At 40.1% G+C, this 17936-nt stretch overlaps 1 protein-coding gene across 1 annotated transcript in view; it reads left to right on the forward strand.

The window, feature by feature from the left end:
• Positions 1-17936, forward strand: part of TRIT1 (tRNA isopentenyltransferase 1) — a 47659-nt gene that overhangs the window by 19845 nt on the left and 9878 nt on the right. Inside the window, exons 2-4 of the mRNA XM_040231582.1 lie at positions 11180-11320; positions 14268-14366; positions 15094-15239. Of these exons, the coding sequence (XP_040087516.1) occupies positions 11180-11320; positions 14268-14366; positions 15094-15239 (386 nt within the window). The remainder of the gene's footprint in view (positions 1-11179; positions 11321-14267; positions 14367-15093; positions 15240-17936) is intronic.

Below are 17936 nucleotides of genomic sequence, written 5' to 3' on the forward strand. Positions count from 1 at the left end.
AGGATTTGAAATAGCTCAACTGGAATTCCATCACCTCCACTAGCTTTGTTCATAGTGATGCTTTCTAAGGCCCACTTGACTTCCCACTCCAGGATGTCTGGTTCTAGATGAGTGATCACACCATCGTGATTATCCGGGTCGTGAAGATCCTTTTTGTACAGTTCTTCTGTGTATTCTTGCCATCTCTTCTTAATATCTTCTGCTTTTGTTAGGTCCATACCATTTCAGTCCTTTATTGAGCCCATCTTTGCATGAAACGTTCCCTTGATATCTCTAATTTTCTTGAAGAGATCTCTAGTCTTTCCCATTCTGTTGTTTTCCTGTATTTCTTTGCATTGATCGCTGAAGAAGGCTTTCTTATCTCTTCTTGCTATTCTCTGAAACTCTGCATTCAGATGCTTATATCTTTCCTTTTCTCGTTTGCTTTTCGCTTCTCTTCTTGGCGCTATAAATTTCAAACCACTTCTACTACCAGACTGACTAAACATGTCAAGGTACTGGTTCTCCTGCTTTCTAGGCATCTTAATCTGTCTGATTTATTCAGCACGTTTGCAGTTGGATCTCTGCTAAACAAAGTGAAAAGAAGTAGTTGCCTGTCGTGGTGTTCCTGCAGCTAATTCATTGTTTCTAATCTAGCAAAGTGTAAATTATTTTTAAAGTTATCATTTTATTAAGAAAGAAAAGTTAGCCAGGAGACTGACCTTTTGTCTACTCGTCAACATCTCTTCAATTGAATAACCAAATTCAAATTACTTTAATTAAAAAAGAAAATCAGCTTTCTATTGAGTGTCAACATCTTAAAAAACTTTTGTTTTCCTTTCACCCTCCTGTGCCAAAACTTTTCTTGAAACTTGGGCTATTAGAACTAGAAGGGTTGCTAGATGTGAGGAACTTGAGGTTCCAGGAATAAAAACTGACCTTACAAATTCACAAAGCTGATTTGTGTGGAGCAGAGATTAGCAACGTAGTAGGAAAAGAACACTGACTGTGAAATAAGGAGACATGGATTCACAGTTTGTCTCTGCCACTAAATAGTTGGGTGACTTTGGGCAGATTGCCTAATGTGTCTACATTTCTGTTTCCTCACTGGTGAAATGAGGCAACATAACTTCATAGAGAATGAAACTCAGCATAAAATCTAGCACTCTATACCTCCAGCCCAGAGTATCCATTGAATATATTCCATGTATTAGACATTGTGCTAGATGTTGGAACTAGAGATAAAATACAGTCTTCCCTCAGAACTTGTAGTTCAGTGGAGGAGATCGAGATACTTCTCATGTACAAGAAGTTCTGTGATAGAGGTAATGTGGGAGCATGGCGGACAGGTACAGACTGGGGAGAATTGGGGAGAGATCTCAAAGCAGGCTTTCATCAGAGGTGATGATGAAGAGTTTGGGGATTCATGAGACCAGATTTTTATTTTAGAAAAATTACTGACTACAGTGTGTACTAAATTGGAGGGGTTATACCATAAAGGAAGTAAGATCAGTGAGGAAACTGATGGAACAGTTCAGTTGCGAAATCATGAAGCCTTCAATTGATAATGGCAGTGGGCAGTGTGATGGTGGTAAGCTTTGAGATAATTTTAGGAACTCATATGGATAGAAGTTGAGGGAGATTAGAAATGTGAGAGAGAGATACTAGGATCATTTAGCCTTTACTTTGATTGGGTGGTTCACTCAGGTATGGGTAGAAAGGTAAGGAGGTCAGTTTTGGACATAGCAGGTTTCAGGCGCCTGCTTGGGGTGGTGATAAAGATGATGATAGCTTTGTATTGCTGCTTCCTATAGGGTAGGCCTATTCCATATGCTTTACTGTATCATTTATTTAATTTTTACAATAATCCTTTGAGGTTAGATTTAAGGTTATCCTTACTTTATAAATGGGGCTTCCCTGATAGCTCAGCTAGTAAAGAATCTGCCTGCAATGCAGGAGACCCTGGTTCGATCCCTGGGTCAGGAAGATCTGCTGGAGAAGGGATAGGCTACCCACTCCAGTATTCTTGGGCTACTTTGGTGGCTCAGATGGTAAAGAATCTGCCTGCAATGCAGGAGGCCCCGGTTTGATCCCAGGGTTGGGGAGATCCCCTGGAGAAGGGAATGACTACCCACTCCAGTATTCTGACCTGGAGAATTCCATGGATTGTATAGCCCATGGTCTTGCAAAGAGTTGGACATGATTGAGTGACTTTCACTTACTTTATAAATAAGGAATGTGAGGCACAGAGAGGTTAAATACCTTGCCCAAGGTTACATAGCTAGTCAGTTGTGAAGCCACGATTCAAATCCTGACAATCAGACTCTAGAGTCCTTACTGTTAACCACTTCAATACTGTATTTTATAGCTCTCACTGATGATGGAAATGTCTACGAGGGAGTTAAATGTACATCATGAGAGAGAACTAGATTGTAGATAGGATTTTGGGAGTTAAAAACACACACAACAAATGGTTATAGAGGCCTTGGGGGTCACGCAGAGAAAGTGTATAGTATAGAAATGGCAGATGGATGCTGTAAAGACTGCCATTTCTCAGTATTGTTCCCATGACATGGTTAGTGGCTCAGTTGTGTCTGACTCTCTGTGACCCTATGGACTATTGCCTTCCAGGCTCATCTGTGGGATTTTCCTGGCAAGAATACTGCGGGGGTTGCCATTTCCTCCTCCAGGGGGTCTTCCCAACCCAGGGATCTAACCTGCATTTCCTGTATTGCAGGTGGATTCTTTACCCTTGAGCCACTGGGGGAGCCCCCTTTCCCATGACAGACATTGCTAATAGCTCGGTGGGAGGCCCTGTGAATAGGAAGAAAACCTGGAAGAGATAGTGCCATTTGAAGTCCCAAAGGAGATGATTTATGAAGGAGAGCTTGGGTGTATCAGATTTTTGTATTTTCCATTATGTGTTTTGAGAGCTTAGTATAAAAAATGTTATATTTGGCAGTCAGGGTTTCTTAGTGATCTGAGTGAGTGAGATATCCACAGAGCAGTGGGGATCAGCCAGCAGAGAAGATGGATGGATAGTTATTATAGATTGACCCATAATCCAAGATTGTGGTTTTCAAGGTAGGTATAATCCCTAGAGGTAAGAAAGTGACTTCAGACAAAGTGAGGAAAGGATTTCAGGATATAATTTGGTTTAAGAAGTAAATGAAGTCAAAAGGGGGAAGATAACTTGGAGGATGGAACCGAACTGGTGGGGGGCAGTGTTTCCCTTTGCTTGTAGACAACTCTGTTGGTGCATCATAGCCAACTGGCCCTCGGACAGAGCCCCAGGACCTACCCAGTGCCTCTTCTGATTAGCACACTCCTTGGGACCACGCAACAGCATGACAGCCCCAAAAGATTGGAGCTTAAAGGAGGGGGACCTTAGGCTGTACAGATTTTGGGAGGAGTATCTCCAAGGTGAAATTTCTCTGAATCCGGTTTCTCAACTTTGAGACTCTTGACATTTTTGAGGGCTGGGTAGTTCTTTGTTGTGGAGGCAGGGGCTGTCTTGTGTATCGAAGGGTGTGTTTGACAGCATCCCTGGCCTCTACCCACTAGATGGCACCCCCACCACCAATTTGTGACAACTAAAAATGTTTTTAAACAATGCCAGACATCCCCAGTTGAACAGTTCTATGAAGACCTACAAGACCTTCTAGAACTAACACCCGAAAAAGATGTCTTTTTCATCATAGGGGACTGGAATGCAAAAATAGGAAGTCAAGAAACACCTGGAGTAACAGGCACATTTGGCCTTGGAGTACAGAATGAAGCAGGGCAAAGGCTAATAGAGTTTTGCCAAGAAAACGCACTGGTCATAGCAAACACCCTCTTCCAACAACACAAGAGAAGATTCTACACTTGGACATCAGATGGCCAACACAGAAATCAGATTGATTATATTCTTTGCAACCAAAGATGGAGAAGCTCTATACAGTCAGCAAAAACAAAACCGGAAGTTGACTGTGGCTCAGATCATGAACTTGTTATTGCCAAATTCAGACTTAAATTGAAGAAAGTGGAGAAAACCACTAGACCATTCAGGTGTGACCTAAATCAAATCCCTTACAATTATACAGTGGAAGTGAGAAATAGATTTAAGGGACTAGATCTGATAGGCAGAGTGCCTGATGAACTGTGGTCAGAGGCTCAAGACATTGTACTGGGGACAGGGATCAAGACCATCCCCAAGAAAAAGAAATGCAAAAGAGCAAAATGGCTGTCTGAGGAGGCCTTACAAACCGCTGTGAAAAGAGAAGTGAAAATGAAAAGCAAAGGAGAAAAGGAAAGTTACACCCATTTGAATGTAGAATTCCAAAGAATAGCAAGGAGAGATTGAGGACAAGGACCTTTTCTAAGTCTTTGCACACCTAACATCTTGCAAATGATCTGGCGCATAGTACACTCTCAGTAAATGTCTACTGAGATAAGCCAGTTTTGTTGATAATTGGTTAAGTAGGTTAAACCTGCAGTTTCTTAGAGTATTTCAGTTATCAGGCCTCAAAAAGAGGCCAGAGTTCCCTTAGTATTGTCAAAATCTGATTTGTGTGGAGAAGCGTTTTATCCCATCATTTCTTTTATTTATTTTTATTTAAAAATTAAAAAAGAATTATATTCAGTCATTTCTGTGAGGACAGATCACAGGTGTCCTCTGGGAGGATGGGAAATGGGCAGAGTGACGTGCTGACTTTAAAAGATAATACAGACCCCTTTAGCTCTTCTGGCACCTGGAGCTGACTGTGCTGTAGGAAGTTTCAGAGTTTCACTGAAACTATAGGTAAAGCTGGGAAATAGGCAGAATGTCAGGCAATCAGCTGCAAACCTAACCTATTCTGGTGGAATGATGCTTTCTAGGCAGGTAATAAAATTATAAGCCCAGTTATGGCATTTACAATAATATGAACCAAATGTGACATTTATAAAAACTGGTTCCCAGGTTTGTTTACATGTTTATTCTTAATGCAAATATATAAAATGTTGCTCTGTTTTACTTCTTTGGCCTAGCAGTATGGTTTTAATTGATAATATACACCATAGAACACATAATTCATAACTGCATAGTTCAATAAATTATCAACAAGTGAAAATACCCGTGTAACCACAGCTCAGTTCAAGAAATGAGAACATTACCAGCCCTCTCAGTAATTTTGAAAAATGCTGTATGAATCAGCAATTCTACTTCTGGGCTATATATTCAAAAGAATGGAAAAATTAAATCTTTGAAAATTTTATCTTATTGCCAATTTTCGTTAGTTTTTCATTGTGTCTAAATTCTATCAAGCCTTTTTAAAGTTATTGGGAAAATATGCACAACAAAGAAGTTACCATTTTACCATTTCAGTGGCCCTATGCACATTTGGATTGTTCTGCAGCCATCATCATTCAGCATCTCTAGGACTTTTTTCCTCTTCCCAGATTAAAATTTTGTACCTATTATACATTGACTTGCCATTCCTCTCTGCCCCAGCCCCTGGTTACCATTCTGGCAACCACCATTCTACTTTCTGTCTCAGAATTTGATGATATATGTCATATAGTAAATGGAATCATATAGTAGTTGTCCTTTTGTACTGGCTTATTTCACTTGACATAATGTCTTTGGGGTTCACTCATGTTGGTGCTAGTGGTAAAAAACTTGCTTGCCAAAGCAGGAGACATAAGAGATGCAAGTTTGGTCTCTGGGTCAGGAAGATCTCCTGGAGGAGGGCATGGCAACCCACTTTAGTGTTCTTGCCTGGAGAATCCCTTGGACAGAGGAGCCTGGCAGGCTACAGTTCATAAGGTTATGAAGAGTCGGATAGGACTGAAGTGACTTCGCACACATATAACAAGTGTCAGAGTTTCCTTTTTTTTAAGGCTGATTAATCTTCCCTTGTCGGAGAAGGCAATGGCACCCCACTTCACTACTCTTGCCTGGAAAATCCTGGTAGGCTGCAGTCCATGGGGTTGCCAAGAGTCAGACATGATTGAGCGACTTCACTTTCACTTTTCACTTTCACGCATTGGAGAAAGAAATGGCAACCCACTCCAGTGTTCTTGCCTGGAGAGTCCCAGGGACGGGGGAGCCTGGTGGGGTTGCATAGAGTCAGACATGACGGAAGCTACTTAGCAGCAGCAGCAGCAATCTTCTCTTGTAAATATAGGACATATCTTGTTTATCCATTTATCTGTGATGGACACTTGGGTTGCTTTCACCTTCTGGCTGTTGTGAAAAATGCTGCTGTAAACATTGTATCTGTTCAACTCCCTGCTTTCAGTTCTGTTGAGTACATACCTAAAAGTGAAATTGCTGAATCAGGTGTTTCCCTGGTGGCTCAGACCGTAAAGAATCTCCTTGCAGTGCAGGAGACCCAAGTTCGATCCCTGGGCGGGGAAGATCCCCTGGAGAAGGGAATGGCTACCTACTCGAGTATTCTTGCCTGGAGAGTTCCTGGAAGAAGAGCCTGGTGGGCTGCCACCCATGGGGTCGCAAAGAATAGGACACGACTGAGCGACTGTCGCTTTCCCTTTTTTATGATTTTTCTACTTCTCACTGTTTGAGGAGCTGCCTTACTGTTTTCCATAGCTGCATGAGTTTATAGTCCCGCCAGCACTGTACAGGGATTCTAATTTCTTTACATCTTCACCACCTTTTTTTTAAAAAATAATAACCATCCTAATAAAGTGCATCCAGGTTTTTTTTAAGAGTCTTTTTGTTATGGAAATTTCCTGATATAAAAAAGTAGAGCAAGTAGTAGTTGAACTCCATGTATCTGTCCACCTGTGCTCAATAATTGTGAAAACTTGGCTCAGCCTTGTTCCAGCGATGATCTCTTTATCCCCTGTTATTGGAACTCAGACACCAGTCATCATAAACTTTAATTAATTAATTTAAAAATTGAAGTAGTATAGTTGATTTATAATATACAAACTTTTTCTCTGTGAAAGACAAAGCATAGAACAATATTATTAATATAAATAATGTTTGTGAATTTTACTTGGCTCATAGCCATGTATTTGACTCAGTGATCCATCTCTTGTGTCTTATTAACAAATATGTTCTCAGCATCATTCTTGCTCTTGTACAGTGCAGATATAGATATATTTTACCTATGCTTTTCATCTACTTCTTTCTTGTTAACAGTTTTATTCATGAGTAAAATTTTGCAATACACAGTAACTATGATCACAAGCTGCATAGTCATTTGTAAACATGACTTTAACAGCATATCAGAAACTGCCAAAAGTCATTTAGAATGGAAAAGAGTGAAGCAACATCATTATAGACATAACTTTGCTGTTGTTTAGTGCTGAGTTGTGTCTGACTCTTCTGCAACCCCAAGGACCGTAACCCGCTACGCTCCTCTGTCCATGGGATTTCCCAGGCAGGAATACTGTAATGGGTTGCCATTTCTTTCTCCAGGGGATCTTCCCGACTCAGGGATCAAACCCACATCTCCTGTATTTCAGGCAAATTCTTTACTGCTGAGCCACCAGGGAAGCCCTAAACATTACTTTGAATCACTTCTGATATTCTTTATTGAAGCATATATATTCTCATGCAAAGAGATACAACCAGTCCATCCTAAAGGAAGTCAGTCCTGAATATTCATTGGAAGGACTAATGTTGAAGCTGAAACTCCAATACTTTGGCCACCTGATGCAAAGAACTGACTCATTTGAAAAGACCTCGCTCGATGCTGGGAAAGATTGAAGGCGGGAGGAGAAGGGGACAGCAGAGGATGAGACTGTTGGATGGCATCACTGACTCAATGGACATGAGTTTGAGTAAACTCTGGGAGTTGGTGATGGACAGGGAGGCCTGCCATGCAGTTCATGGGGTTGCAGAGTCGGACACGACTGAGCGACTGAACTGGTATATTCTCATACAACATATAGATTAGTTTCAGATAAATAATATAATGATTTGATGTTTGTGTATATTGTGAAATGATCATCATGACAAATGTAGTTAACATCTGTCACCATTCATAGATTATTTTTCTTAGGATGAACCTTTAAAATTTACTGTTGTGTGTGTGTGTGTGTGTGTGAGTCAGTCATGTCCAACTCTTTGTGACCCCATGGACTGTAGCCTCCAGGCTCCTCTGTCTGTGGAATTCTCCAGGCAAGAATATTGGAGTGGGTTTCCATTTCCTTCTCCAGAGGATCTTTCTGACCCAGGGATCTACCCTGGGTCTCCTGCATTGGCAGGCAGATTCTTTACCATCTGAGCCACCAGGGAAGCCAAAATTTACTCTTAGCAATTGTTAATATGCAGTAGTAGTTATTGTTAACTATGTTATACATTACATCCTCATGACTTACTTGTTTTATAACTGGAAGTTTGTATATGTTGACTGTCTTCACCCATTTTGCCCACCCAATACCCCTGCCTCTGGCAACCACTAATCCTTTATCTATGCAGCTTCAATTTCTCTCTCTTTTTTTAAAGACATATTGCTTTCATTTGCAGTACTCTAATATACTGTATACCTCAGCATATTACATACTGCTATGTAGAAACACCGTATTATTCAGCAAAAAATATAATAAAAATTCTGTATTTTATACTATAAAAGCATATTATACCTAAAAGTTAACAGTACTTTTTTCAGATACCTTGTTTGTATCACCCATATCTTTATGCTCAGTTTCTGCTGGTACAGGAGACAAAAGATGACTAACAAGTTTCTCAAAGATGACAATTTACATTCCTAACCAAGATTCAGTTACAGTTTTTAGTTTGTTAACTCTGGTTATTTAAAACCATTCTTCCTGATATTTGTTGGCTTTTGTGTATATACCATAAATAGTACAATAGGTGGCCACTGCCTTCAGCAAATAAGGTGAGTTTAATTCTGGGATTGATTTATATTTATGTGTTTGTTAAAACTGGCCGTTTGAAGGGGCTCCAGAAAATATACCTAAAAGCAGAATATAGGATGAAAATGTATCTACAAATTTATCTACATATCTGATAGAATGTGGTGGTAGAGACTGTTTACATTTTGGCTTTTTTGGAGGTAAGGGCTGGTAATTAGCAGCTGTGCATTTCCTTAATGTTAATCTCAGTGTTAAAAATGAATTTGCTTATAGGTCAGAAGTCCTCTACTGGCAAAATCAAGTTGTATAAATTCTTTAACACTGGGCCATTTGAAATCTAAACCACAGCAGAGCCAACTAAAGGCTGTGGGAAAAGGAGAGGAACACACAATTTATTCATTCTTTTTCCCTCCTATAGTTTTCTTACCTTGCACAGCAGATCCCAGTATATGCTACTGCACTGTATAACTTTTGAAGGAAGTCTTGTTCAAGATACAAAGAAAAGAGCTCCCTACAATTTAAGATTCCATCAAGGTGCAGGTGTAAAAATGTAGTTCTGTTGTCAGGCACAGATAAACGGGTTAAAGGCAGAGCTAGTACTTACACTTGGAGAAGGCAATGGCAACCCACTCCAGTGTTCTTGCCTGGAGAATCTGAGGGACGGGGGACCCTGGTGGGCTGCCATCTATGGGGTCGCACAGAGTCGGACATGACTGAAGTGACTTAGCAGCAGTACTTTCTCTATGGCTCTGTTTATATGTTTTCTTGTGCTGTTTTACTGATTAACCATTTTCTTTTTGTTTGAAGATAGTTTATATCCTTGTTTGTTAAGTAACCTCAGTAGCTAAGAGCACAGAGGCTTCAGAGTGATAGTGACACTGAAGTTACTGTCCATTCTCCTTCTGTTGTTGCAGTAGTATATAGATGGTAGTAATATAATGACCCTTAGATGGAATTTTCAGCTGGTAAAGAATCCACCTGCAATGCAGGAGACCCCACTTTGATTCCTGGGTTGGGAAGTTCCCTTGGAGAAGGGATAGGCTACCCACTCCAGGATTCTTCAGCTTCCCTGGTGGCTCGGATGAAAAAGAATCCACCTGCAATGCGGGAGACCTGGGTTTGATCCCTGGGTTGGGATGATCCCCTGGAAGAGGGCATGGCAACCCACTCCAGTATTTTTGCCTCAAGAATCCCCATGGACAGAGGAGCCTGTCGGGCTACAGTCCATAGCGTTGCAAAGGGTCAGACACGACTGAGCAACTAAGCACAGTCGAAAACTAAGTAGGTATTAACTCATTTAATTTATACAACAACCGTATAAGATAGTATTATTATCCTCATTTTACTGCTGAAGCATTAGGGCACACAGAGATTTGTAAACTGACTATTCCAAGTACAAATAACTAGTAAGTGGCAGAGTTAGGAATTGATCTGAGGCAGCCTGGCGCCAGGGTCCTCCCTCCTTACCATTATACTTTATTGTTGTACTTACTTGACACCCATTTAAGTAAAGGGAAATGTGAGATAAAAAACGTTCTTAACATCTTTGTGGGCTCTGTGGAACTTATTATTTGTTCATTCAGTGCTCCCTGTAGAATCAGTGATTACAGAGAGAACATTTAATCTAAAGCATTCATCCCTATTTTCAAACTAGTATTTTCAGATCTGTTCTCCATCTGAGACCTTGCATTTAGAAAAAGTACACTTGAACTTTTTAGTTGAATTGGCAGATCAAGAGCTTACAGACAGGATATTGCTTCTGAGTATTTAGACTGTATTTGCTGACCTCCTGAAGCAGTAATTTGGCACAGTGTTTCTTCTAAGAGTTCAGCAGTATTAGGGGTTTTGACTTCAAAGTATGTATATGTGTGTTTTATATATATCTTTGTAGATAGACCACTTCTCCACAAATGGAGCCAATCTTACACAAATTCTGAAAATCTTTCAGATCCATTTAAATCCAAAGAATATCTAAGCATTTGAAGTAGAACTGTGTGCAACACAACATGTTACCTTTCTGGAGACTTGTGATAAATAGAGTAAATAAAGCAACCTGCCCGCTTTTAAAGGCTTGAAGTTCAGGCCAAAGAACCTCCAGTAAATCTTGCAGAGTTAGTTCTTATTTGGGCACCGATTTACATATACTTTTTCTCTTTAAGTCTGAGTTAGTAACCACTATTTTATTTTATTTTTTAAAGTGTTCTGATTTCTTCTGCGTCTTTTGTCTTGGATTATGTGGATCTGGCTGTGCTCTGGTTAGAACACATTTCCTCTGGTGATTTGGGTCAGTCAAGTGTTTGGCTGCAGCGAGCGATAGATCATTATTTCTGCCCATGAGGTGTGCATCTTATGGAATACATGACTTTCATGCTAATTTTCTTTCCCCTAGGTTTATGAAGGTCTCGACATCATCACCAATAAGGTTTCTGCCCAAGAGCAGAGGCTGTGCCAGCACCACATGATCAGCTTTGTGGATCCTCTCGTGACGAATTACACAGTGGTGGACTTCAGGAACAAAGCAACTGCTCTGATATCCTACGGGGAGACAGCATCTAGGCTTGGTGGCTGCATGGCAGCCCAAGCCAAGAAAGAACTTTTCTTTGTACTAACAGTTTCTCCTGAGCAGAGATACCCAAGACAGCAGTAGCATCCCCATTAGAACTCTTTGGATTGAAAGATACAGTGTCCTTGCTGCTGAATCTTGTCCTCAGACTGCAGGGTCAGCATCACTTAGGACCTTATAGAAGTGCTGGATTTGGGCCTCATTCTAGACCTACTGAATCACAATCTGCATTTAACTAGAGTCCCAAGTGACTCATAGGCATATTAAAATTTGGAAAGTGCTGTTTTAGTGGAGAGAACACTGACTTAGGAACCAGAAAAGCTGTGTCCTAGTTTTAAAATTGCTTCTTTTGACTATATAAATGTCATTTCATTGGGTAAAGCATTTACCCACTGAGCTTGTTTCCCATCCTTTAAATAGGGATAAGAAATTAATTTAGAAATATAATGGGATTATAGTAGGAAAAAATAATTCTGGGTAACACCAAAGAAATTTGGAAAAAAGAATAACACGAGAGGACTGCCCTTATATTTTAATGTCCAAACTGCCTTTACTCTATGGATTACTGTATATTAAAACATATTGAAAAGTCATAATAATTGTCATAGCATGAAAATTATATAATACTAGACAAATTTATAGCACAGATAAGAAAAGCCAGATACAACTTGAAGTTGTATGTATGTATGTATGTATTTTATGATCAAGGTGGCGTTTCAAAACAATGAAGAAATAATGCAGTAGTTAATAATTTTTCCTGGGGCAGTTAATTTTTTTTTAAGTTAAATCAGGTCCTTATTATATGTGACATAAGTTCCAGATGGATTTCAGAGTTAAATAAATGTCTTTTATTTTTTTAATGAAACTTTAAAACAAATGAGATAACATGTAATTGAGTAGTTATGTGAGATTAGAGTAGGGAAGGACTTTGTAGATATAGTCTTTAAAAAAATTTTTTTTAAATTCAATTTTTTCTTTTTTATTGTGTTAAAATGTACATAAAATTTACCATTTATAAGTGTACAGTTCAGTGGTCTTAAGTATATTCACATTGAGCAGCTGTCACTACCATCTATGCCAATAATAGTCTTTTTTTTTTTTTTTAAGGAAAATAGCTAGATTTGGATATATTCTTATATTACCAATACAAGAATTTGTATTGGTAAGAATACTGGCTTCCCTGGTAGCTCAGACAGTAAAGAATCTACTTGCAATGCAGGAGACCCAGAATCAATCCCTGGGTTGGGAAGATCCCCTGGAGAAGGAAATGGCAACCCACTTCAGTATTCTTGCCTAGAGAATTCCATGAAGAGAGGAACCTGGAGGGCTATAGTACATGGGTCACAAAGAGTCGGATGTGACTGGGTGACTTACACTAGCCACTAGCCATTGGAGAAGGCGATGGTACCCCACTCCAGTACTCTTGCCTGGAAAATCCCATGGATGGAGGAGCCTGGTAGGCTGCAGTCCACGGGGTCGAGAAGAGTTGGACACGACCGAGCGACTTCCCTTTCACTTTTCACTTTGATGCATTGGAGAAGGAAATGGCAACCCACTCCAGTGTTCTTGCCTGGAGAGTCCCAGGGACGGGGGAGCCTGGTGGGCAGCCACCTATGGGGTCGCACAGAGTCGGACACGACTGAAGTGACGTAGCAGCAGCAGCCACTGGTAAGAGTGTATTTCAACTATTTCAGTTCCTAGGTTTCTATCCTAAAGAAACCTTGCCACAAGTATACCAGGATATAAGTGATAGATCTCATTTTAACATTATTGCTCTTAACAGCAAAAACATATAAATACCCAAGTTCCTACTTAGAGAAGAATATATAAAATGTGCCTTGTTCATTTAAGTACTATATCAGCAGTGAAAATGATGAAGTTGTAGTTCCATGCATTATGGAGGAAGAATCTTATACTTAATTAAAGGGGGGCATACAGTTTGTTTCTTTTTAAAAAAAGGACATATTTCTTATAATCCTTGAATGGTAACATCTTTCTCCCCACCCTACCACAACCTCTTATAGAGGGTTTCTGATAGAAAAGAGGTCATCTATCTCTGTGCCTACAGAGTGGCTGGCAAGGGGAAGAAGTGTATAAATGAGTCTTTATCTGGGTTGAAAGTCTCTTTATCAGTTACCCTCAGAAGCACAGTTCCTCTTAAAGTAGATATTATCTGTTTAACAGAGATTGTAAAGAGAAGAATTCCAAGTAGCCAGGGGTATGAGAACAATAATGACTAAAGTAAATTGAGTGCTTACTCAGTAGAAAAAAGTATTTCAGGCATTGTCTTAGGGGTTTTATTTGTATTGTCACATTTAATGCTCATAAGAACTCAGGAAAATTTTATAGGTGAGAAAGCTGAAGCTTAGACAGCTTGAATGACTTGCCGAGTGTTGGAACTGGTAATTGAAATCTATTTGTCTTTACATCCTGTGCTTCCCAGGTCATCTGGTAGAGTTTCAAGTGTGAAATATATACTACTACCCCAGAATGGTGAAGACTGACTGAATCTAAGAACCACAGCTTAGAGAAACCAGCTCATAATTTGCCTTAGAAGGCAAAGTCACATAACGGATGTCATTTTCATGGCTTCCTGAGCAGCTGGCACTTGGTTCTGTGAGAGTTCTTTAGGCTTGTGCTTGTTAAGCTGATTTGGAATACTAAGCAAGCTTTGAATTTGAGCAGCAAGGCTTAGAAAGTTCTAGAACTGGAAGGAATTACCATCATGCATCTGTCTCTGGTTTATGCAAGTCCCTCCAGAACTGATATGAAATGATTCTGAGAACTCATGAGAAACATTGAAGACTAGTATCAAAAATATGACGAATGTGGTTTCTTACTAATCCCCTACTTCCACGTGAGTCAGCACTTTCTTCTTGATATTAAATATTTTGACGTCTTTCTTAACGTTCACATTGAAGATATATTTGCCCGAGATAAAATTCCTATTGTTGTGGGAGGAACCAATTATTACATCGAATCTCTGCTCTGGAAAGTTCTCGTCAATGCTAAGGTATGTGTAGTTTCCTTGTAGTTCAATGAGGAAATGGGTTCTTCTTTCTTGCCAGCTTATTTTAGTGGGAGGAAAGGTGACTCTTGCCTATTTTTTATACTCAGCAACTGTACTAATTTTCCTACCTAATATTCTGAAGCAAGTGCCATTTCCATATGTGAAGTGTGCTCTTCTAGGCTGGGCTAAGGGCAGGGGCTGTATGTGGGAAAGATGCTTCTCTGTGGATTAATTAGCATCGCCATGTAAGTTAACAGTATGTTAGTCTGATTCAGCATTTCCCAGCTGTAACAATCTGTATGTCAGGGAGATACCTGACATCAGCGTTTTTTTACAGAGGTGCTATTGCATAGGGTGGGACTTTGCAAACTATTCAGTATAATGTGCTGGAAATTCTGGTCCATTCTTGGGTCACACTTACTGAGAAGCTAGACTCCTAGATGAGTTAATATAGATGTATTAGTCAGGGTAGCTCATACTTCTGACAAGGAAGCAGTGTACCTGAGTACTTCCCTAGACAGTAGATCCTCTTTCTCTTTATTTGCTGTGGCCTCATAGCACTACCGTGGTGTGTTGGAGTTTTCTGTTTATGATCTCTCACTACATGGCAAGACCTTCTGATTGATCTCAGTTGTGTTCCTAACACTTACCCAAAGTGCCTGGCACATACAGTGTATCAGTGTTTGTTGAATTGTTTAATTAAATTTACCTCTAAACCTTCATTTGATAGCCGCAGGAGATGGGCACTGAAAAAGTGATTGACCGAAAAGTCGAGCTTGAAAAGGAGGATGGCCATGTTCTCCACAAACGCCTAAGCCAGGTTGACCCGGAAATGGCTGCCAAGCTGCACCCACATGACAAGCGCAAAGTGGCCAGGTAAGAAAGCTGGAGCCACTGACCCAAAGCCCTTTGAGAGGTAGAGGGCAGTCAGTTCTTCAGGGTGCCTGGGTGGCAAGACAGGTTTGGTAATAGCATCTAGTGGAGATTGATGTGTTCTAGCACAGCAGGTTCAGTTCCGTTCAGTCGCTCAGTCGTGTCCGACTCTTTGCGACCCCATGAATCACAGCATGCCAGGCCTCCCTGTCCATCACCAACTCCCGGAGTTCACTCAGACTCAACGTCCATCGAGTCGATGATGCCATCCAGCCATCTCATCCTCAATCGTCCCCTTCTCCTCCTGCCCCCAATCCCTCCCAGCATCAGAGTCTTTTCCAACGAGTCAACTCTTTGCATGAGGTGACCAAAGTACTGGAGTTTCAGCTTTAGCATCATTCCTTCCAAAGAAATCCCAGGGCTGATCTCCTTCAGAATGGACTAGTTGGATCTCCTTGCAGTCCAAGGGACTCTCAAGAGTCTTCTCCAACACCACACTTCAAAAGCATCAATTCTTCGGCACTCAGCCTTCTTCACAGTCCAACTCTCACATCCATACATGACTACTGGAAAAACCATAGCCTTGACTAGATGGACCTTAGTCAGCAAAGTAATGTCTTTGCTTTTTAATATACTGTCTTGGTTGGTTATAACTTTTCTTCCAAGGAGTAAGCGTCTTTTAATTTCATGGCTGCAATCACCATCTGCAGTGATTTTGGAGCCCCAAAAAATAAAGTCTGACACTGTTTCCACTGTTTCCCCGTCTATTTCCCATGAAGTGATGGGACCAGATGCCATGATCTTCGTTTTCTGAATGTTGAGCTTTAAGCCAACTTTTTCACTCTCCTCTTTCACTTTCATCAAGAGGCTTTTTAGCTCCTCTTCACTTTCTGCCATAAGGGTGGTGTCATCTGCATATCTGAGGTTATTGATATTTCTCCCGGCAGTCTTGATTCCAGCTTGTGTTTCTTCCAGCCCAGCGTTTGTCATGATGTACTCTGCATATAAGTTAAATAAGCAGGGTGACAATATACAGCCTTGACGCACTCCTTTTCTGATTTGGAACCAGTCTGTTGTTCCATGTCCAGTTCTAACTGTTGCTTCCTGACCTGCATACAGATTTCTCAAGAGGCAGGTTAGGTGGTCTGGTATTCCCATCTCTTTCAGAATTTTCCACAGTTTCTTGTGATCCACACAGTCAAAGGCTTTGGCATAGTCAATAAAGCAGAAATAGATGTTTTTCGGGAACTCTCTTGCTTTTTTAGGAGGCCCTAATTATTGCCTTAGTCCAATTCCCTCAACGAATAGTTGCACCCTACTTTGTTGTTACATTTAAAATTCATAATACAATGTAGCTGTTCCCTAAGGCCTGTGTACTCTTGCTTCGTTTTCTATCTTTGCTTGTATAACAGTTTTCATATAAATTTTTTCTGGCACGCAGCAGTGGCTGAGTTCTGCCCCAGCACACTGCCCTTTGGGAGGCAGGTTTTAATTTTATTTTTTTTCCATAACTTTATTTATTTATTTATTTTGGAGGTGAGTTTTATAAATTGTCTTGTTGATCAGCTCACCTTAACACATGAGGCTTTCTTGAAGGGAAGAGAGAGATGATCTTAGTTCATTAACCATGTTTTCTTAGGTTATTTTGAAGTTGAAACCTCATGTGTTGGGTGTGTTTTTCTCCCTCCCTCCCTAGTATTAGATGGTTTAGTTTTTCCTCCATAAATATGCATCTTCATTGGCTCCATATTCTGTTCACTTCCGACCACATCTTCATTTTATCAGTTATACCTACTTTTTCCCTTTCAGTTTTCTTGATATATAATTGATATACAGCACTGTATAAGTTTAAAGTGTACAGCGTAATGATTATTTTTACATACATCATTACATTATTACCACGGTAAGTTTAGTGTACTTACATAGAAAATAAAAGAGAAGAATAATTTTCTTGTTATGAGAACTCTTAGGCCAGCCTCTCAACTTTCATTTATAGCTACAGCAGTGTTAGTTTTATTTACCATGTGGTGCATTGCGTGCCTTCTGCTTGTTTATCTGTAGCTGGAAGCTGGTATCTTTTGGCTAACTTCATTCAGTTCCCCCTTCTTCCACCCCAGCCTCTGGTGACATCTGATTTCTTTTTCTTTTGTTTTGAAGTTTGATTGATCTGGAACACTGTGTTGATTCCTAGTGCATATCATAGTGATCTGATATTTCTATGCATTACAGTATGATCACCTCTTAGGTGTATTTTTCTGCAGTGCTGGAGGTGACACCATGTCTGGCAGAGTAGAGGCTCTAATGAGGATCTACTTACATGGATGTTTATACACTTTAAATATTGTAGCAACGTTTGGTATTGATAGGGGTTATGAAATATTCCACTCAAATAAGTGTTCTAGATCAGTGTTTCTTAAGCCTTCTCTATTGTCTACTCTGCCCTTGAAGCTTTTTTAGAAAACTTTTTCTCTTGTTGTAACTCCCTCCCTCCCCTCCTTGAAGATTTTGGTTATGGTTACCCTTCGGAAGGTTGCACATGATTGTGATATCTAAGTGTTTTTTGCCCCTTGAGGTCAGTATCACCCTGTTAATAGTGCATATTCTAGATAAATGAAGTATTTTCAAGTATTCAAACATTTTATTGTAAACATTTTAATAGAATTCTTCCAAAATTTTTTTGGAAAACTCAGGGATACGAGT

This window comes from Oryx dammah, unplaced genomic scaffold (genome assembly GCF_014754425.2).
Source record: "Oryx dammah isolate SB20612 unplaced genomic scaffold, SCBI_Odam_1.1 HiC_scaffold_28, whole genome shotgun sequence".
NCBI lineage: Eukaryota > Metazoa > Chordata > Mammalia > Artiodactyla > Bovidae > Oryx > Oryx dammah.